This window comes from Saccostrea cucullata, unplaced genomic scaffold (assembly GCF_032062105.1).
Source record: "Saccostrea cucullata isolate Sc308-1 unplaced genomic scaffold, CSIRO_AGI_Scuc_v1 ctg30, whole genome shotgun sequence".
Taxonomy (NCBI): Eukaryota; Metazoa; Mollusca; class Bivalvia; order Ostreida; family Ostreidae; genus Saccostrea; species Saccostrea cuccullata.
The window spans coordinates 182,025-205,537 of NW_026930705.1; the positions used below are offsets into that span (position 1 = coordinate 182,025).

The window sequence follows — 23,513 nt, forward strand, 5'->3', positions numbered from 1 at the left end:
GAAAATATAATTGAAGAACGTTTCTGTAAAGATGAAAAATACCCGGAATAAAAAAAAAAGATTTGATTTGAACATATTTTATTATGTACTAAATACATAAACGGGGGGGGGGGGTTTACAAAATACTTAAAAATATTTATGCCCTGTAATCAAAGATTCAGGGGCATGTAGTTTTTTCCCTATCTATTTTTTTATCCATAAAAAAGTTATAGATAACCTTGCTCATAGATTTATAGTTTTCATAGGTTAAATTCAAGCTTAATCATTTTACATATCAGACTCCTTGAGCATGTTGAGACAGGACCTTTCTTTGGGTAACAATATATTTTACCTCTTGACTTCAGAGTTTGCAACTTCAATCTGCAAAAATTAATTTACCATTTAACTACCCTTGGCCATGACTTAATTTGATGAACATTTGGTGCTTCATCATTGCAAGCCACATGTTTTGTGTCCATTCTATTTCCCTGGCTTGAGACGATGTTGGTGACCAGGACTTCATATTTCATATGTGTATATTTCTTGTTTTAAGAATTCCTTAAGTACCAACAGCCTTTGTTTTTGACCTTGGAGTTTGTCCCACTTTTGAAAAATTTTAATCTTGTTTATAACTAAATTATGGTTGGTGGTAAAGCTTTCATAATTATGTCACCTACTTATTTTTTTAACAAGATTTTCCCATATGCACCGTTAATTTTTTTTCCATTTGACCTTGACATGTGATACCAGTATGTTGGTACAAGCAAAATCATATGCTCCATAAATACACAGGCATACCTGTTTATGCATAATATTAATTTCATATTATGCAAAAACACTGGTCAGCACATGGTAGGCTATTTTGCGAAACCTGGAGAAAATGCTAAACTTTTTTGAATGATCATAAATGAATGAAGTTTTCAAAAAGTAAACAATTTTCCCTACTCAGATTCAATATGGTCAAAGAAACTTTCTTTATAAAATTTTTAAACTCTACTCGTATTTTAGAATCATAAATTAGAATATTATAAAAGGTACAGTGTTTACTAACATATCATTCATTCTCAAAAATTCCAAATATAAGCAAAATACTAGGCCTGTAACAATGGAGAATCAAAACTCCACATTGACACTCTCAAATAAGGTAAGAAACCTGATGATATTACTGCTGTAAGATATGTGGGTGGTACTAAATTAGTAAAAAGTAACTCGCTTTGGACATACATGTATATCTATAAAAGAAAAAAAAAACATTAAGTAACAATTTATTTCAAAATTTTAACAAACATGGCAATTATAACAAAAATTGTCACTTGCACAAGAAATTAGCTGATAGAAAACTGTTACAACAATGATTTAAATGATTAAGCGGCTCAAATCAAGCAAAACATTCATTCCTACCATGGTTCATTAAAAAGAATCAAGTACATAGATTGTAATGCTGACAATTATTATCAAAATATCTTAGTTCAGTCAATTAACATTGACAAAACCAGTTTTTTTTCAAATATTCTCTTTCAAAATTTCACAGTCATCATTATAAATGATCAAGCTTAGGGGAAAATAATCAAAAACAAGACCAAACACTGCTGACTTATGCCATGAAACAAGGCTGAATATAAACATTACTAATGAACAAAAAACTTCTAGGAATAAAAAATTCTTTATACCATGTATTAAAATACTGAAAATCATGAAGATGTAGATAAAAGTTTACAATACATGTACACTGATAATGTGGACTACTACACTGCTAGTATTCAAAATAAATAACATGCATTCTGCTTCTACAAACCAAGATTCTGATGAGTCAGCATGACTTTAAAAAATGATCAGTTCATCAGCAGTCCTTCCCTTTCATCATTCAGACCTAAACAATCAACCCACAAAGCTGACACCTCAATGTACAGATCATGAAATCATTTTATGAGTTTGAGAAGTTAATCCTGTGACGCCCCGCTCTACTGGCATGAGCATCAAACAAAAGTCTGTTAATGTCAAAGTAGTGTGGATTTTCTACTGCGGTCAGTTCAGGGTCATAACCCTCCATCAGCTCTTGGTAGTACGGATCACCTTGACCCATGTTGCAGGCCATACAGTTTGGATTTTCAGAATTCAGATTGTTGTTGGTGGACATGGTTGGTTGGTTACGTTCTGTTTGCTGATTGGCATCGTGTGAATTAGAGCGTATCCGTAAGTTGCGACATTGTAAATGTAGGTCATCTGACTCAGTGGGATGAGTTTTGGGAAGACAAACCCTGAAAAATGGAAGTGTATAACTGATTCATGGATGCATTTCAATGCACAAAAAATATACGAATATAACTTGGAGGTTCATTCATAAAAAAATATCAGTTTATCAAGAAAGTGATGAATGTAAATGATTAACAACTAACCCCATGTTCTGAGCAGGAAGTGCCCCGGTTTGATTTGAAACTGATCTGCAAAAGAACAAATTATCAAATATAAAAAGTTTTTAAAGCGTTAAATCAGAAGTTTAATTTAAAGAATCCTTCATGATCTTAAAATTGAAACAATTCTTTAAAAAAAAAAAACACAATGTGATTAATTTATTTTCAATAGCAAAGTTTCATGCCAAGATGACAAAGAAATTTGTTAAAAGAACTGGGAATTTGAAGCAACTCTTTCTGTTGTATATGCACTTATCAATAAATAAAAAATAGGATTAACCTAAACTAAATTTGCACTCTTTTTGATTCTCCTAAAAATCAAAAGACTTACTCTATTCAGAGCCTGTTGATACATTTAGAGATAAGTATAGAGAACTTGGAGAAGACTTACTCTATTTGTAGCTTGTTGATACATTTAGAGATAAGTATAGAGAACTTGGAGAAGACTTACTCTATTTATAGCCTGATAATACATTTAGAGATAAGTATAGAGAACTTGGAGAAGACTTACTCTATTTGTAGTCTGTTAGTCTATTTGTAGCCTGTTTATACATTTAGAGATAAGTATAGAGAACTTGGAGAAGACTTACTCTATTTGTAGCAGGTTGATACATTTAGAGATAAGTATAGAGAACTTGGAGAAGACTTACTCTATTTGTAGCAGGTTGATACATTTAGAGATAAGTATAGAGAACTTGGAGAAGACTTACTCTATTTGTAGCAGGTTGATATGTTTAGAAATGAGCCTAGAGAACTTGGAGAAGTCTTACTCTATTTGTAGCCTGTTGATATGTTTAGAGTTGAGCCTAGAGAACTTGGAGAAGACTTACTCTATTTGTAGCCTGTTGATACGTTTAGAGATGGGATTGCATTCCTCACAATCATCACTCCTTGGCCTCTTTTTACCCCTGAAAGTGCAATAATTACTTCTTTTGTTAAAGGGACAAAACCAAATTCTACCTCAAAAGTCCTGTTATAATATTGTGTGTTTATGAAGGGAAGGGAGGGGTCTGTTTCTTCTATTCACATCATTTACATCCTTTGTAAAAGTAGAAATTTGTTTTTGATGCACAGTGAACTCATCTGACAAATTCCCTAAATACATTTCATCTTGACAACAATTAGTCCTTTCACGGTAACTGCAGTAAATAAATACTCTTCTGCATTAATCATAATAACGAGCGCAGCGAGCTCAATAGACTAACGCGTAAGAACAGAGGAAATTCGGAGTGAAATCTGTACATACGTCAGGCAAATTTCTCTGTGAAACATTCCCAGAATTCCTGCATTACCCAATGTCCTTTGCACGAATAAATCAAAAATAGTTAAAAAAATAAAGGAACATTGTTTCTTACCAAGAACTTAACAAAATGATTTTGCCTTGCCTTATTCAAAAAAATACCCCCATGCCACAACACTGGCCTTCACCTTGCCCTTCAGAAATGATACATATGACGTCACCGGACACTTACGAATTTTGATGATATGCTAATTAAGTCATGTCGGTTGCTTCCGTGAAATAGATAAATAAATAAACAATAACGTAAAGCATAAAAAGCTTTCAGTTTGTAGAAATCTTTCAAAGAAACAAAAAATAACTCTGCAATGTTTTTCGACCAAAATTGTGCTAGGTCTATAGCTTAAACCAGACGCTCGGCCGTTTCCGTAAGCTAGGACGAGCTCCGTGACGTCGTGTGACGTCACAGCTAGTTGAGATGTCTCGTGCGACTTGATGTTTGAAGTGGCTGATCAATTTTTCAAGTGTTTTGATGGTACAACTGCGCTCGCCTCAACGGTCACACCGTAAAACATATTAATCAGAGACCTATATGCTAGAACACAGGTCCCTGTAATAATGTTTTGTAAAGTTTTTTTTTTCAACATGTTCAAAGATAATTAAATGACATTTTTAAACGAGATTGCTTTTATGACATTTTTCACCAAATTATATCATTTTGCCTTGCAAAAGAGTATTACCATAGCTAAAAGAAGAATACAAGATTTTAAAAAATAATAATAAAATCGCAATGAACAATTTTGTAAATGTTTTTGGTAATCAAAATAGTATGGTGTATAATGAAAAGTTCGTATACCTCTCGGATGTCATATGAAGAAATTTCGTCTTTAGGATTAAGAGATATAACACAAATTTTATCTTTAGAAAATGATGATCATCATAAAATTCAGAGAAAAATAACCGGATGTGCAGGAGAGATCGCTAAACGCCTCTTCAGTCCGGGATTTTAAACTCCAAAAAATGAATTCATGCAGACAAAATGGGAGAAAAATAAAAATATGATGTCACACAATATGGAAGAGAACATTTTTAATATTAATTATATATTGAGATATAATAGATCATATGTTTGTGATAATAATTGATAACATAAAATTAATTTAGTCGGGATCGGAATTCAAATTTTTTCTAACACAGAGACGAGGAAATTCGATCGAGCACTGGTGAAATGGAAATACAGTTTTCAGGAAAAAGAGCTCTTGTCACTGGTGCAGGAAAAGGTATGCGGCATGTAGTTTACATTTTCTTCCAAGGAAATTTATTTTATGACAAATCCATTGGTTAAATAATTATTTATATCTTTACTCAACACCTAGCATATCACTATCAGGTCATAGACTAAGATCTATCAGGTTGGGCATCTTATCCCAGGGGCTGACAAATAGATTTTTAAGGCACTTGTCCAAGGGCAAGTACATGGTCAAAATTGACTTGCCCTACGTGAATTTTTGCTTGCCCTACCATAAACTAATGCTGAGTAAATCATACAAGCCCCTATGGATGTCCAGCTTTAAATTTATGGCCTACAAATAAATTCTGTTTTTGATAAGTCACTTGCCTACGGGCAAGTGGTTAATAAAATTTCACTTGCCCACCCCTAAAATTCACTAGCCCCGGGCGTCGGGCAATGGGATTTGTCATCCCCTGTTATCCGCTGTGTTCTCCACATGGTATCATCTGCATACTTAATAAAAGTTTAACATAGGGATGAGGTAATCATTAATGAAGCATACTTCAACGAATGTATCTTAGATGGTGGCAAAGTTTAATCTCATCAGAACATGTCGAAATAAATATTCTGGTTGTGTGCATATCTGGATGCAACATTACCATACAAGTTTGGGTAAGATTTTATAGTTTGGTGAAAATTCTGATACTGTAATGTCAGATTTTTATGGAATCAACTTTTGAGGGTTTAAGGAAAACATCGGTTTGTGTGGTTAGAGAAGTGTTGAGTATAGTTTCGTATATTAAAATGGTACATTTCATGTTTGACATGAATTCATAGGAAATAATGAAAAAAATCTTCAGACAATAGGCTTTGTCAGCCCCTGATTATTCTTAAATTAGCCAGATTTAGATTTACTTAATCTACCATTACGTGAAATCTAATTAAAATTATATGTTAGATCCGCTTGCACACTCGCTTCACTAACATCTAACAACATTCCATTAAGGGTCACGTCAGAGGTCAAATTCCATCAACCGGTCAAATCGTCGCCTGCAAAATCATCGTATATTGTTGAAGCAAATAAGTCTAGAGGTGTTCCGAATTTGACCTCTGACGTGACCCTCTATGGGATGTTGTTAGATGTTAGTGTAGCGAGTATGCGAGCGGATCTAACATCTAATTTTGATTAGATTGAATCTGTGTGTAATTTATTTTGTGTGTTGGCTAATTGGGTTGTAAATACAAGATTTTTGTGACAACTAAACTGCTCAAGAGTGCTTGAATTATCTCCGTTAAAGTGATACATGTAACAACAGAAATGTTCTTTATAATTTCCTAGGTATTGGAAGAGCCATTGCAAAGAAGCTTTTGGAATGTGGAGCTGAAACAATTGCTTTGAGTCGAACCAAAGCAGATCTGGAAAGTCTACAGAAAGAGGTAATTTATATATGAACTTAAGACTTTGTATTTTAGTGTCATGGACAGGAAAAACCATGATTACATGTATTTTTAAGTGATTTTTAATGAAACATCATAGTGAGATACACTGTAGCTAACACATATTTCAGTGCACATACCGTACTTCTTTTTTGTGAAAGTGTTTAAAGAACATTTTCTGTAATTGTTCATGGCATTCATAGTGCATTACCATTGAATTTATTATCTTAATGAGGGGAGTTAATTGGTCAATTTACCTTAGATTTTCTCTGAAGGTTCCCAAGATCCAGACCTTACAGTGTGACATTGTGGACTATGACGCCACGTGGAAGGCTATCCTTGACCTTGGTCCAATCCATCTCCTGGTCAACAACGCCGGCATCTCACGAATAGGAAACTTCCTGGATTTCTCCATGAAAGATTTTGAGGAGTAAGTACAATGATGAACTATTTATATCAAGTATCTAGATCAATTTTTTTTAACGTAGGTCGCGGGTTTACAGGGCTTTTAAAAGTGTTCGAAAACATACCATGAAATTTACCTATATGATTTCTCTACCTTTGATTTCCATTCTCTGAAAATTTCATAAAATTCGTCTGCACCGTTTTTGTTTAATTGAATTCCAAAGATGTCATTCTTGTAGTTACATTTTCAAGGGTATTCTATTGAATTGTATAGGGAAAACGTCGTTTTTGGCTTGTTTTCAGGCAAGGTTTTGATTTAAAAAATATCAATAACTTTTAAATCGTGCAGACGAATTTGTTTATCCTTTGGTATTTAAAAGTAGAATTGATTTGATATAAATCTATGTAAAAAAATTAATATGTCTTCGGGTTCATTTTTTCGTAATTAAATTGTAGATAATTGCTTTTATATTGACAAATGTAGCATTTTAAGAACAACGTCATAAAATATCGCGACGTCACGCTTGACGTCGTGAATATCAACCCGGTATACAGAGCACAAAAAAATTATACGGATTTTAAAAAAAAGAAATTCATGTATATCTGCTTTCAAATGACCAGTATCATATCAATAATTCAATAAAATAACTATTAGACATTTTTCCCTTGAATCAGTTTATTATGTCTAATTTTAGTGAAAATTCACGTAAACGGCGTAAACCAACAATCAGTCCTTTAGTTTCTTTTTTTTTATTTTCTTTATGTTTATTTCTACCGTTTCTTTTTATTCATATTTTTGTTTTTTAAAAGGTTGTATTGTTTATTTCAAGATAAAACAAACTAAACTTAATTTGTTGGATTTATCATTAGAAAATAGTTTACAATTACATACATGTATCTCAGTGTTTATATTGAAAATGTTTTTGTTTGAAATATAGCTAAAATAAATCTTAATTTGATTTTATTTTATGCTTAATATACATGTACTTAAAAGGAATTTAGAGGGGTAAATGGGACGATAATTTATACATTAATTTTATTTGGCACAATAAACAGGCAGATTTTATTTTGTTCTTAGACTTTCATTGTAAACATATAACATTTACAATGTCTATGTAGCAACAAGTTATTTCGACCCCCCTTTCCTTTGTTAACGTCTGCCTCACAATCTTCACTTGCATCAGCAGTATCTATAAAGCGTAGAGAATCATGGAATTGCAGACAGTGATAAATTTGAAAAACACTCTTTTTCCTTTTGATTTCCATTTATATAATTCTTTATTTGCCTCCGATTAGTAAATATTTCGATTAAATCAACTTGCACATATATACAGGAGTTAAAATTAAAAAAAAATGAAAAATTTACTCATCACATGGCGTTGGGAAGTAAAAAATAGGGGGTCATGTCCTACGTGCCTGTGGTTATTTACAAGAGGTCAATGCCGTTCAAAAAAAAAGAATATATATTATATATAATCTAGTTTATGTTTCATTAAGATTGGCCCGGAGGTGCCTTAGCAGTTTTAATTTGTGATCAACCTTTATATATAGATTTGTCTGAGATTAGCACATATCGTTTCATAATTGAGGTCGACTTTCAAAGTTTTGACGCTGTTTACGGAGATAAATGAAAACAAAGACATGCACTTTCTAATAAACAGTGCATTTTTGTCAATAAAATGAGTGAAGAGGGGATGAAATCGGAGTTAGATAACCTGTTTTAAAATTATACATTTAATAAATTTAGTTAGCCATCTTCCCCCCGGAAACATGGCTATATAAATCCCCCCGGGAAAAAATATGGGAAAGAGAAATATATACACATACAATATTTCCACAGACCATTCTAATTTTAATTTTGATTATCACCAACACGAAATATATGACAAACATAGCATTTTTATTAAATATATTTGTACGTTGTATAATTTAAGTTTTAAATATAGTCCAAGTTTATGAATGTGATAAACACAAAGGCATTAATGTATGTACATAAATTTAACATTTCAAAACATCGATTTAAAGCCTAATCAGCTTTCCATAAACAATTTTCAAAAATAAACCAAAAACGTGGGGGAAACCCCTGGGGGAAAATTCTTTAATTTCTATATAAGTTTTCCGGGGGGAAAAAAAAAAATCTACAACACCGGTATTTAATATTTATAAATCATACATGATACAAGGGTTAAAATTTATTTCCGATACAAGTACATGTGCTCTAATAGACCCGAGAAGATGCGATTATATACGTAATGAAACGCTTCTAACACTTTATGATGATTTGTTCTATGAATATGTTACACTCAGTACAATTTCATCGAATCAAAATAAGCCTTCATTATTTTTATAACTCAGCATGTTCTATGAATATGTTACACTAAACTATCAATTTCAACAAAAGTTATAGCTAGATAATGTAATGAAATTTTCCCTTTCTCACCGTGACGTCATAATCAGATGTGCACAAGAAAGTCGCCCAAATCATATAAATTGCGTACCCAGTTTTAATGACGTCAGCAACCCCGCGACCTACGTTAAGCTTACCTGTATTATCAATTGTTGGTTTGTTGATTTTTTGTATTTTTGTTTTTTAAAAGGTTGTATTGCTTTCATATAAAACAAACTAAACTTAATTTGGGATTTATCATTAATAGTTTACAATTACATACATGTATCTCAATGAAATATACTCTTGACATGTGCATGAACTATCACTTACAATGTCTTGTCAAGTTATTTCAATTTGCATTTTACTTTTGTGTATTTTGCCCTTGTTGTCAAAAGGGGCAAATTCAAAAGAGACAGAACAATCACTTTCAACAGTTTTTCAAGAGGGGATGAAATCATCTACAAATTTGTTAGGGCAAAAATAAAATGGGAGAAATATTACACATACAATATTTCCACAGACACTAATTTTAATTTTGTTAAGAAATATATGAAACCATTTTTATTTTATTTCCAGTGTTTATAATGTTAACACAAAGGCATTGTTTAACATTTCTCAGGTAAATGTCCTTTTCTTTAATTTCAAATTAAAAAAAAAATCTAACAATTTGTAATTGATAAAATAATATTGATATATATACCCTGTTATATCCTTAGATTTGCAGTACATTTTTAGGTCACCTGAGTAAACTCAGGTGACCTATTGCTATCCGTTTTCGTCCGTCGTCGTGCATCGTCCGTCGTGCGTCGTGTATTAACATTTGAACATTTTCAGCTTCTTCTCTGAAACCGCTCAACCAATTTCAACCAAATTTGGCATAAAGCATCTATGGGTGAAGGGGAACAAAAACTTTGAATTTCATGGTACCTGCCCCCCTGGGGCCTGAGGGGTGGGGCCAAAACAACTAAAATTAATACAATCTTTAAAATTCTTCTTCTTTACTCCTGGACATCAAGCAGTCAAACTGTTTGCATGATTGTAATCAGCATTGAGTCCTCTACTAAAATTGTGAAATTCATGGCCCCGGGGTCAGGGGTTCTTAGGTGCTAGGGTGGGGCTATATAGATTATATAGTGAAAAAGCATTATTTCTTTGAAAATCTTCTTCTCTGCTCCTGGGCATCAGATAAACGAACCAAGTACATAGTTTTGTTGAATAAGGCCGCCTCTTCCAAAATTGTGAATTTCATGGCCCTGGGGTCAGGGGTTCTTAGGTGCTAGGGTTAGGCTATATAGATTATACAGTTAAAATACATTATTTCTTTGAAAATATTCTTCTCTACTTCTGGGTATTTAAGAAACAAGCCAAATACATAGTTATGTTGAATAATGCTGCCTCTTTCAAATTTGTGAATTTCATGGTCCCTGCCCTCCTGGGGCCTGAGGGTTGGGGCCAAAACCACTAAAATTAATACAATCTTTAAAATTCTTCTTCTTTACTCTTGGACATCAAGCAGTCAAACTGTTTGCATGATTGTAATCAGCATTGAGTCCTCTACCAAAATTGTGAAATTCATGGCCCCGGGGTCAGGGGTTCTTAGGTGCTAGGGTGGGGCTATATAGATTATATAGTGAAAAAGCATTATTTCTTTGAAAATCTTCTTCTCTGCTCCCGGGTATTGAATTAAGTATAAAAGTTGTTTCGTGATACTCAGGTGAGCTATAAGGCCCGTGGGCCTCTTGTTATTTACTCAAGCACAATTGATTGCTTGATGACTTTTGTATACTTAGACTAAAGGAATGGTCCACTTTGATCAGAAGAGTTACGAGGGCTGTTCGGAAATTATTGAGACATTTTGTAACTCTATAAAGAGCAGGGATAAATTAAGGAAAATTCGTCAACATTTTAGAAAGAAAGAATAAAACAGATATGCAAAATTTCTATTTCATAGGATAATTAGATGAGTTCTGGTGAAATTATAAACATGCATATGTTTATCGACCTGGAGCAGCATCGCTATGTTGTGTTAACGTCACGTCAGCGAGATGTTTTGGCATGTGAAACGATCAGGAAGCATTTACTTTTTTTTCTTCGTTATCATATATAATATTACAAAAATCAAACTTTATATCTTAATTCTTAAATGATTTTTTAAAAAATATATGTGCTGTTGCTTAATTAGTGTAAACTTTTTATTTGTCATAAATGCAGGATGACTTTGCCTCATGCAGTGCCGATTTACGCAACACGGGTCAACGTTATTGATTCTGTTAGGTCAAAATTGATAGTCGTCCGGAGCTTTTTATTTTACTGTGGTTGAATCATTGGTCAGAAAAAATATAAACCAATGAAATAACAACCCTCTAAAAACATGTTTTGCAGTCTTATTGTTATTGTTTTATCAGATTGGTCAGTCTGGAAAAGAGTTTTAGAACAGTGATACACAGAATTTTAAGTCTCTCGCTGCTCCGCCTTGACGTCAAATTCCATTTTTTTGTCGTTATCAGAATTCTTTATTGTGCCTAATTTTTTAATGATCTCCGTATTTCTGATCAGATTTCCAACAAACTTAAACAACATGCAGTTAAAATAAAATTGAAAAATTATAAACATAAATTGAATTCTTATCGCCTTTATTATGGGTCCACCGTGGGTTTGAACGTTGTTGTTACATATTTTCAATATCTGATTTCGTGACTGCTCCGGATACCCCTATACCATTGACATATTTATCGACCATTGAAGATAAAAAATTTAATATTTGTAAAATATGTTTTGCTTTTATGAATTCTTAGTGTTTGTCAAACGAATATGCGAATTTTTACTGAAAGACGTTCATTAGAAAGAAATATAAACACAATATCTCAATAATTTCCGAACAGCCCTCGTATATGTTTATTTACTACTTCTGTACAGGTAGTAGCTAAGGGTATGGTAGAAAGAGAACAAGGTGGCTCCATAGTCAATGTTTCCAGTGTGGCATCTAGTCGAGCCCTTGATGATCACATTGCCTACTGCTCCAGTAAGGCCGCAGTGGATTCCATGACTAAAGTGATGGCCCTGGAGCTGGGAAAGCACAAGGTAACATAGTAATTTTGACATTTTTATTAATTTTTTCACTACAGTAAAAGTGTCTTATACAGACATCATTGGTTCAAAAGAAATTGGCCGGATATGGCAACATTCCGGATTAGAAAACATTTAAAACCATTGCATTGCAACGGGACTTCAATCTTTAAATCGTATTAGACAAGATTCTGGGTTACATAACATCTGGATTAGACAAGTTTCACTGTATATGGAAAAAGAATTATGGTAATAAAAGTAAATGTAGGTACATCACCAGATTCCTATACCAGTATATATAAAAGAAAGCATGAGGGATTTTGAGATTGTGTTTGTTGTGTTTTAGATCCGGGTGAATAGTGTGAACCCTACGGTTACCTGGACTGATATGGCAGAGTATGCCTGGAGTGACCCAGCCAAATCTGGACCCATGTTAGACAAAATCCCAATGGGAAAGTTTGTAGGTAAAGAATATCTGAAATGCATATATTGATTCAAAGTTTATGTAGAAATCATCTGTACATCAATAAATTCATACATTGACACATTCATATTGTTTGAGAGTATTTACTGAAAATACTTGCTCTATTTACTCAGTTGAATAGAATAAATCTGTTTTATCAAAAGTTTATGTATCCTCACAACGTCAGAGGTCCTGAGTCAACACGTTGCTGTTTGAAGCTCAAACTCAGGATCCCTGATGTTTGGAGGATGAAGTTTATGTATTTTAATAAAGAAGCAGAAAATTGAGCCCTTTTCTTGATAAGTCTGATTAAAGCACATTTTAACACCAATGACATCATGTTGGCCAAATGTTTCACTACTTTTATACTGTATACATTGTACATATGTTTTCTTGATAAAACTGTTTGAAGGTCCTTTTGACACCATTAGTAAACTTGTTCAAGAAATAATTTATTTGTTCATAAATTGGCATATTCAACATTTAGTGCAATAACAAGGTATGCAGTTGTTGGCTCAATAATAAAGAAACACTACACATGTCCTGCTGTGCATTGTAGTAATTTATGATTTCTTCCTGTTTTCATGAAATAGCACATCCTTGTCTGTGCCAAAGCTGCTAAAATGTAAAAGCTTGCTTTTTAGCTCACCTGAGCCGAAGGCTCAATTGAGCTTTTTTGATCACATTTTGTCCGTCGTCCGTCCGTCTAGCTGTCTGTCCGTCTGTAAACTTTTCACATTTTCGACTTCTTCTCAAGAACCACTGGGGCAATTTTAACCAAACTTAGTACAAAGCATCCTTGGGTGAAGGGGAATTTAATTCTTTAAATGAAGGGCCAGGTCCTCTCACAAGGGGAGATAATTAAGAAAAGACACAAATAGGGTGGGACATTGAAAAATCTTCTTCTCAAGAACCACTGGGTCAGAAAAGCTGAAACTTATGTGGAAGTATCCTGGGGTAGTGTAGATTCTAAATTGTTCAAATCATGATCCCCGGGGGTTGGGCGGGGCCACAATAGGGAATCAAAGTTTTACATAGAAATATATAGGAAAAATCTTTAAATATCTTCTTCTCAAGAACCACTGGGCCAGAAAAGCTGAAACTTATGTGGATGCATCCAGGAGTAGTGTAGATTCTAAATTATTCAAATTGTGACCCCTGGGGGTTGGGCGGGGCCACAATAGGGAATCAAAGTTTTACATAGAAATATATAGGAAAAATCTTTAAAAATCTTCTTCTCAAGAAACACTGGGCCAGAAAAGCTGAAACTTATGTGGAAGCGTCCTGGGGTAGTGTAGATTTTAAATTGTTCAAATCATGACCCCTGGGGGTTGGGTGGGGCCACAATAGGGAATCAAAGTTTTACATAAAAATATATAGGAAAAATCTTTAAAAATTTTCTTCTCAAGAACCACTGGGCCAGAAAAGCTGAAACTTATGTGGAAGCATCCTGGGGTAGTGTAGATTCTAAATTGTTCAAATCATGACCTCTGGGATTGGGTGGGGCCACAATAGAGAATGAAAGTTTTACATAGAAATATATAGGAAAAATCTCTTAAAATCTTCTTCTCAAGAACCACTGGGCCAGAAAAGCTGAAACTTATGTGGAAGCATCCTCGGGTAGTGTAGATTCTAAATTGTGGGGTAAGATGGGGTCACAGTAGGTATTACAATGGGGAAATCTGGTTAAGAATAGCATGGTCAAAGCTTCTCAGGTGTGCAATGTGGCCCAAGGGCCTCTTGTTTAAGTACATATACAGTACTGTATGTGTACTCTCCATCTAGGTGTTTAAATGTTTTTTTGGACAAGTCACCATATATTTATCCAGGTGTTTTTTAGTCTTGTTCAACCAGACGCTCGGCTGTCTCCGTAAACTCCGACAAGCAGGTCTGGCTGGTCGGAGATTTACGGAGACAGCCGAGTGTCTGGTTGAATGAGACTAGGTGTTTTTAAGTTTTCTTGATAAGTCTCTGCATATTTATCTTGGTGTTTACATTTTTACAGAGGTTGAGGATGTGGTAAACACAGTTCTGTTTTTATTGAGTGACAAGAGTGCCATGACGTCAGGACAACACGTCGTACTGGACGGAGGGCTGTCTGTCTGGTGATTATCGTCTGCTGCGGGACCTTGGAATGACCTTTGAAGGACCACTCACATTTACTAATCAGTGTACCTGTTAGTGACTGGAAATAGTAACATGATTGATGGCACAAATTTACAGAATCATTGACAGTCATTAGGTTGATTGATGTTGATCATCAGGAAGAGTTAAAGACAACAATGTTTTCGATGATTAAATCTGTGATAGAGTTGATCTTTTGTTGAGTATAATGATTGTTAATGAAATGATTGCTTAAATGATAACAAGTTCATTTATTTATAGTATTTTATTATGTATATTACTATGTATAGAATACATTAAGTACAAGCCAAAATCTTTTGGTTTTTAATTTTGAATGAATGAGACAATCACAGGTTGGTAATGGGAGAAACTTCTTCTGTTTTTCTGTATCAATTTATTAAATACATGTACATGTATTCATGCAGTATTACAATAAATCAAAAGACATTAATTTTTAGATTTTATATATAAATCAGATAAAGCTAGACATAATTTTACTTTTTCATACATAAAAAATGTATTTTGGATTGGCTCTGTAGAATATTGTCAATCCATTTGAACTGATGACTACTTGTGCAGCACTGAATGCTGTTTCTGGGGTCTGCTGGGTTCATTACGACACTACACTGTATTTGGATGATTTGTTGAGTGACTGTTATGATGCTGTATCACATTGTATTTATGTCTTACATGCTTGTCGTGCTTTTCATATGAGGAATGAGGACATGAAGGCAGTTACTGGTATTTGTACTTTGTTATGTGGTTAAATCAGATTCTCTGTCCTTTGATGAAGGTGAAGATCCTAGCTTCTCCAATATCCTTATGATCTGAAGTAGAAAATACAAATATGACAGTACAAGGAAAGTTAAAATTTGAGTACTCAAAAGGATATGTGTCAAATCTCAGAAAATCAATCTTTGTTGCATTAGTTTCACTTTAAAATAAGTATAAAATTTTAGGCAATTCAGTGTTTGAACATATAGGTAATCAAAAGTTAGAAAGCTATCCTCAGCAAAATATTAGCTATTTGTAATTGAAATCAATTCAGATTCTTTCTTTTGTGCATCAAAAGATATAAATTCTATGAAAGTCTGGTTTATATTTTAACATTTCCGAAAACATTAAACTGGTCATTCTTGGGGAATATATTGGTTAAAAATGCAACATCTGAAATTTGACTGATGCACTTAAACATACTAGATGCATTTTCCATGTATGCCTGATGAAAATACGGCCAACAATTTACTTTGAAAGAAAACTGCTGATAAAAACTTCATCCTAGGGTGTCAATGGTAAAGGACAAGCTTCCCTTGATTTTGCTGTCAGCTGAGGTGAGCTTAAAGGTATATTTTTAGCTCTACTGGTCAGAGACCAAAAGAGCTTTTGCGATAGTAATGCCTCCAGCGTCCGTCCGTCTGTTTGTCTGTAAACAATTTTTCAAAATGCTACTCCTACAGTTTTGGTCTGATTATAATATAACTTGGCACACAAGTAGACAACACTAAGATACATAATTCATTGTATCAGTTTTTGATTTTGATGAACGCTATAGCCGTGGTTGCTAAAAATAGACATTTTTCTGTGAAATATTTTCAAAATGCTACTCCTCCTACAGTTTTAGTCCGATTTCAATATAACTTGGCACACAAGTAGACTACAATAAGATACATAATTCTATTTATCAGTTTTTGATTTCGATGAAAGGTGTTGCCATGGTTACTAAAAATAGAAATTTCTGTGAAATACTTTCAAAATGCTACTCCTCCTACAGTTCTGGTATGATTTCAATATATCTTGGCACACAAGTAGACTACATTAAGATTCTGTGTATTTATTTCGATGAACGCCATTGAACGGTGTTGCCTTGGTTACTAAAAATAGAAATTTCTGTGAAATACTTTCAAAATGCATACTACTCCTCCTACAGTTTTAGTCTGATTTCAATATAACTTGGCACACAAGGAGACTACACTAATATATATTATTCTGTGTATCGGTTTTTGATTTCAATGAACGATGTTGCACGGTTACTAAAATTGAAAATACTGTAAAAGTCTATTAAAAACTACTCCTACAGCTGTAGTCTTATTGCAATATCTTGCCACAAAAAGAGCTCAATCAAGCATCATTATTCTATTTATTGCTGTTGTAAAGTTTCAAGTCCCAACTGCTACTTTTCTCTTCATTTGTTATAAGAACAAACCAGTAGAGCTTCAGTCTCAACAGAGACTTCTGGTTATGTAATTTATTTTTGAAAATAACTCTTTGTTTACAAATTATCAAAATAAAATTCAGGTTATGTTCCTACTTTTCTAGACTTGGAAGTCTCTGGGCTACTGGTTCTCTCTGATATCGTCAACAGGTGCTTGCCACATACAGTAGAGATCTGATCTATACCATATATATCTGTTCTTAGAAAGTTTTCCACCAAAAGCAAGGCTCTCTGGAAATCAGGAAAATATTTTTATTTTTAAAGAAAAATGGGCATATATCATTCAATAAATAATAAATCTCAACAATTAGCTCCATCAAGTGTACACCAAGAAAGCTTGTAAATATGTGATGGCTGAGGAAATTTGTTGGCTTGCTGGATTAAAGATGATAAGAAAACAGACACGTATTTAATTCTTAAATATATTCTTCCTTTAATATTTTCTTTACCACAGTCAAATATTATTTATATCTACCATCAGAAGGTGGCCATCTGTTGATTCTAGACTCTGGGACACAAGCTCCAATACTTTATCACAGTTACACGCCTGGCATGACTTGATGAACTCTGCAATCTGGGCATTTGTCAGCAGACGACTGTTACCGGTAGCAACCGTTGACGTCACCAGAGTTTCCTCTGTGCTCCAGTCCTCCACATTTCCACTCTCTAGTCTGGAGTTAGAGTGTCTGATCGATTATCTCATCATCCTTCACATGACATTGTGACAGAATTGTAAACAAATTATTTTTAAAACTTGGGTTCTATAAAATTTTACCAGGTACCTGATATTTAACCATTTGTGAATCACTGATCTTATTTATTTACCAAGTAAATTTCATTATAATTTGGTTTGTTAATTTTGCTTGCCTTGAGCAACTGTCAGCATTTGATCCACTGTGTCTGTCTGATGATGAGTTACCATTAACATTTTCATTGTCATCGTCATCATCATCATCCCAGCCTCCTCCTGCCTTACCAGGGACGTGAACCACCTCTATATTATAACAATACAAAGAGATGATTAAATTAATAGAGATTCAGTTATCTTTGTATATCTGCAACAGAATTTCAACTTGTTATTAACAGTACATTCATCCTTTTGTGATCCCCATTAAGATTTTAAAGGGTTCTATTAAAGATATATTATATTGAATAATCAATATATCTCTATGTCCAGTTTGACCCTTGATCTTTTAACCCTAAAAAAATTAATTGGGTGGGGGGTGGGGGGAAATGTACTACTTAAATGGAACCAATGTACCAAGTTTGATATCCTGCAAGCAAAGTATTCTCAAACAAGAGATGTTTGTAAAACACATCCCCCCTCTCCCAAATTGGAATTTTTCCAAGTCCAAGGGGCATAAATATGTCAAAAATGGTGCGATCATATCTAAAATATAACTTGATCTAGATATTCATCTGATAATTCTGTATACTAAATTTCATTTCAGTATATGCAACCTCTGCGAAGAAAATGAACGGAAACAGCAAATAATTGGAATTTTTCTAAGTCCAAGGGGCATAACTGTGTCAAAAATGGCGCGCGATTGTAACTAAAACAGAAATTGACCTAGATATTTATCTGATAAATCTGCATACCAAATTTCATTTCAGTATGTGCAAAGGTTGTGAAGAAAATGAACGAAAACTAAGTGGACCGACAGACAGACCAACCGACAGGCAGCAGCAAAGCAATGTGCCCTCCCTTCTTCGAAGGGTGGCATAAATATTAAGCAGAAAACATCTTTCTCTGTCTACAGTAGTTTGTTTAATACTTGACCTTTGACCTTGTTATAAAAAAAAAATCCACAGGGGTTATTTATTTTATCTCTAAGAAGAACCAGAGCACAAAGTTTGATGTCTGTCAAACAAAGGTATTGGGGAGACAACTGGTCTATTGAACAACTTATATTATTTGACTATTACAATATCCATTATCACTGTCTGACCTTTCCTTCTTGTGGAGGGTTGTATCCCCTCGCTGCTGTCTGGGGGGAGGCTGAAGGAGTGGTCTTCCGGGGGTTTATAAGTCCCCGGGGTCTCCAGGGAGGATAACACTGCTCTCTGGGGGTTCTCTGGCTCCTCTGTCAGGTGCTGAGCAAACTCACTGATGTTCTGTAGGAAGGACTTCCCTAAGCCAGCTAAAATGTGATACAGCTGTCTTAAACTGAATAACTAAGTATAAAGCTTTTACATGTATTACTTTCAGTATTTATCTTTAAAAGTAGATATTATATGCAACTGGTGTTACAGTATAGTGGACAAGTTTCTGTTGTACAAATTTCTGCTAACTATCTGTTTTTGATTTGTTTCCATTTATAAGCCATGTACACTTGAAAGAAGACAACAAATATATCCTATTTTTGAAAATTTGATTAAAACATAAAAAGCAATCAAAAAATCACAGATTGTTGACATTACTATAATATTTCTTTGACACAAATTCAAAAACAAATAGATAGAAAAAAAGTATGCACAAGAACTATAAAAATTGAATGTGCAGACACAGTAATGCTTTTATCCTAAATATTTATACCTTTTTGGGGTGAAGGTGAATTTCCAAATCCTTCCATCTTTGATTTAGGTGCTCCCTGGTTCCCATAACCTGAATTTATAATTTATAGAAATTAACTGCACAAAATAGGATAAATTTTCTTTTGGCAAAAAAAATCAGCATTAAAAATTATTTGACAATAAATTTACCTGAGGATGCTGATACTGGTGCACGTGTACTTGGCAAGTCTTCTGTATCAAAGAGTGCCTCCAGCAATTCCTGTCAAGAGATGTAGGATATATTAGTAAAATACAACAAAAACGAGATGTTTGTAAAACACTTATGCCCCCTCCCACAAATAATTGGAATTTTTCCTTGGGCCTGCAAAGAAAATGAACAGAAACTGCAAATAATTGGAATTTTTCCAAGTCCAAGGGGCATAACTCTATCCAAAATGGTTCCATTGTACCCTAAACAGATCTTGACCTAGATATTCTTATTATAAATCTTTATACCAAATTTCATGTTAATACATGCACTGCAACCTCTGCGAGGAAAATGAAATTGATGGTGGACCGACCAACAGACCAACAGACAGCAGCAAAGCAATATGCCCTCCCTTTTTTGAAGGGGGCATAAAAAGATATGCTTGTGAAACACTATGCCCCCAATGGTGAACAATTCTGGAGTGGGACATAGACTGAAGTGGTATACACTTACCCTTGACAGTGCCATAGTTATGAGCTAGGTTAAAGTTGACAACAGACTGACAGACAAACAGACAGGACAAAAACAATATATGTATCCCAGGATCTTTTGATCCGGGTCATAAAAAAACTGCTTGAGACTGGATTTGTTAGTGATTTATAATTTTAATGATGGAAAGTATGTATACTCTTCACCTTTGTTCTTTTTCTGACAGGAAGATATGAAATATAGGTGGCAGTTTTACTGATGGAAAAGTTTTGTGGTTTCAAATAATTTTTCATTGGAATAATTTTTAAATTTTGGTGTCATAAATCAAATGTAAATTCATGAATAACTATCATCTTGTACTAACATTTGTAAATTTTAAAGCTTTTTTTGACCACCTTATTTCACGGTCTGTCTTCACCACGAAAACTACAAAACTTGGTGTTCATGAAAAACTTCAGACAAAACATTATAGGTACAGTGTATATGAAATGTATAAGACTGTTTTTTTTAAATTTAGAAACAGTTGTCTCTCAATAAGTAATACCAAATGGGATATTTACCTTTTAATTTCTATCTAGCGGGTACTATGTTATTTTTCTAGTTTCCTGACAAAGTATTGTTAAGATATTACCTTAGCAGTTTTTCTAACAGCAAGGTATGGGACATTCCCATGCAGTGGGTCTGGAGGTCCACTGTATTCTTTAAGGAAAAAAGTTATAAATCAGAAAAGGAAACTTTGTAATCCTTTACAGCCTCTATTTTTTTCTATTAGTTATATCCTCATTATTATTATAAATCAGTCTTGTTTAAATTGAACATCCTCCTTTCTCACATTATTATTATAAATCAGTCTAATGTTTAAATGAACATCCTCCTTTCTCACTTGTCATGCTTGTCCTGTGAAGATTATACTCTGACTGATCATATAATTCTACAGGTTTTTAACTTCTTAATACTTACTTTTAGCTTCGGTTATTCCTTGAGAACACTTCATCAACCCTAGCTTAAATCTAGGATTTCCATGTGACAGGATGTATTTCATCAATTTCATCACCTATATAAGATAAGAAATATTTACACTCTGAAAAAAAAAGCTTAAATCTAGCTAGGATTTCCATGTGACAAAATGTGTACTTTTTCATCAATTTCACCAGCTAGGACAAAAAATATTTACACTGTAAAAACAAGAACCTCCCATGGATGGATATTAGTTAAAGGAAGGCATGGATAACTACAATACCTTTAGTTTAACATGACAGGAATTTTTGTTGAGTCTGTCCACCAGAAATTCCAGCATGGAGTCGCTATATCCATCAGATTCCAGTGTGATATCTGAACACTGAGTCAAGACACATCATGACAGAGGGTATTACTACTCAAAACTTAAAACAACCCACACGCATAACAAAATATCATTATTTCATTATAAATACCAAAAAACTTAATTTACTAATCTAAATTGGAGATAACAGATCTAAGATATATGAGGCCCCATATCACAGTAGGTGCAAACACAAAAAAGATGAGTTTTACACACAATAAAGCAATTGAAAAGCTTCCATCAATATGCATAAACATATGAAGATTGATCAACATATCAGTTTCTTTGAAACTGAGCTGAATGCAAAGTGTGTTGGATTGACATATGAATGGATGGATTGATCAGGAGGGATAGATGAACAGAAAGATGAGGCAGCAACTGTAATATTAACACTCTGTTTGGTCCATCCATACTCATTGTGGAGCATAAAAACAGGAAAAAAAGCAAAATTAAAAATGATCTCAACCCATTTAGACCCAAACTGATTATGAAAAACATATAGTGAATTATTCTTATTAAGAATTTATTCCATAACTAGAATCCCCCCATAAGCACGCATATGAAAGGATACTGCTTATTTCTGTATAAAGATGGCCTGGAATTGTTGTCTCATCATCTGATGTAGCCTTTAAAATAGTGCTAATCTAAAAACAGAATTCTACTTATGAAAAACAGCATTTCAACATTCCCTTTCCTGCCATCTTCGAAAAGGCAAACACCATTTTTTTAAAGCTAATTTAGGTAGTTCACATAACTATAAAGTTGAATATTAATTCAAGTAGACATTTTTTTTAGCTCTACAGGTCAGACAGAGAATTTTGTGATAGTAATCTGTCCGTCGTCTATCCATCTGTCTGTCTGTAAACAATTTTTCAAAATACTACTCCTCCTTGGTTCAAAATTTAAATATAATCTGGCACACAAGTAGACTACAGTCAAATACATTAATTCTATGTAACAGATTTTGATTTCAATGAATGGTGTTGCCATGGTTACTAGAAATAATTTTTTTTGTGTAAAACTTTCAAAATGCTACTCCTCCTTCAGTTTTGAAATAATTTTAATATAACATTATATAAAAGTAGACTATACTAAGATACATAATTCTGTGTGTTTGATTTTGATGAACAGTGTTGCCATGGTAACTAAAAATAGAAATTTCTACCAAATACTTTCAAAATGCTACTCCTCCTACAGTTTTGGTCTGGTTTTAATATAATGCAGCATGCAAGTAAACCACACTAAGATATATAATTGTCTTTACTGTTTCTTGATTTTGATGAATGATGTTGCCATGGTAACTAAAATTGAAATATTTGTAAAATTCTTCTAAAGACTACTCCTCCTACTGTTGTGATCTAATTGTTGTTATCTTGCCACATACCAGTACAGTATGAGGAGCTCATGTTTTACGGGATTTTATGGTGATAAATATTGATCAAAATCCAAAGAGCGATTGAATTTTTTATCCAACAAGTCACAACAATTTTTTCTCTGATCGACTGATCAAGAAGTTTGGCTGTTATAGACAACTATGGGTATCGTTTTCACGAAGTAGTTACGGAGAAATTGCACATGGAAAATCGACCGAACTATGTTAATTGTGCAAAGAATATGTTCACTAAAATGCCCCAATGCCTTTGCAAATGCGATTTTGCTTTATTTTAATAAAAACTGGAATAGAATGAAAGAGTCCGCGGTTTGGTCAGTAAAATTCGTCACCGATATGGGAGACTGTGCACCAAACGGGGAAAACAGTCCATTTGCCTGATTTGGTGGAGTGTGCCCAACCTACTTGAGGCTTCTCTGAAGCAAGTTTACAAATTCTAAATAATAATCAAAATATTTTGACAGGTCATTATACAGACACTGCTTTAAAACTACTGTATAAATCTAACCCATACCTTGCTTACAAAGGAAACTTTTTCAAACACTGTACTGACAGCTGGGTTGTCTGTCATTTTTTCTAAAATGAAAGTAGATCATGAACGCATGTTGAACCCGATCGTAATTTTGATTATTTTGTAAAATACGTCTTGATCTATTTT

At 33.7% G+C, this 23,513-nt stretch overlaps 4 protein-coding genes across 4 annotated transcripts in view; 1 reads left to right on the forward strand and 3 right to left on the reverse strand.

Moving 5' to 3' along the window:
• The window catches only part of LOC134229722 (SUMO-conjugating enzyme UBC9-B), a 74,007-nt gene that overhangs the window by 31,056 nt on the left and 19,438 nt on the right, over positions 1 to 23,513 (reverse strand). The window lies entirely within an intron of this gene.
• On the reverse strand, positions 1,232 to 4,618 carry LOC134229710 (uncharacterized). The gene is made up of 4 exons (XM_062711482.1): positions 4,484 to 4,618; positions 3,221 to 3,298; positions 2,376 to 2,420; positions 1,232 to 2,237 (listed from the first exon to the last, which is right to left on the reverse strand). The coding sequence occupies exons 1-4, from the start codon at positions 4,495 to 4,497 to the stop codon at positions 1,904 to 1,906; spliced, it is 471 nt and encodes a 156-aa protein (XP_062567466.1). The 5' UTR covers positions 4,498 to 4,618; the 3' UTR covers positions 1,232 to 1,903.
• LOC134229720 (D-erythrulose reductase-like) lies at positions 4,809 to 15,194 on the forward strand. Its single transcript, XM_062711495.1, has 7 exons — positions 4,809 to 4,907; positions 6,198 to 6,295; positions 6,571 to 6,725; positions 9,666 to 9,708; positions 12,006 to 12,170; positions 12,502 to 12,619; positions 14,624 to 15,194. The coding sequence occupies exons 1-7, from the start codon at positions 4,856 to 4,858 to the stop codon at positions 14,725 to 14,727; spliced, it is 735 nt and encodes a 244-aa protein (XP_062567479.1). The 5' UTR covers positions 4,809 to 4,855; the 3' UTR covers positions 14,728 to 15,194.
• LOC134229719 (AP-4 complex accessory subunit Tepsin-like) lies at positions 14,993 to 23,436 on the reverse strand. Its single transcript, XM_062711494.1, has 12 exons — positions 23,370 to 23,436; positions 22,037 to 22,109; positions 21,385 to 21,476; positions 21,105 to 21,198; positions 20,776 to 20,843; positions 19,658 to 19,727; positions 19,491 to 19,559; positions 18,904 to 19,095; positions 17,822 to 17,948; positions 17,430 to 17,625; positions 17,051 to 17,185; positions 14,993 to 15,569 (listed from the first exon to the last, which is right to left on the reverse strand). The coding sequence occupies exons 1-12, from the start codon at positions 23,424 to 23,426 to the stop codon at positions 15,498 to 15,500; spliced, it is 1,245 nt and encodes a 414-aa protein (XP_062567478.1). The 5' UTR covers positions 23,427 to 23,436; the 3' UTR covers positions 14,993 to 15,497.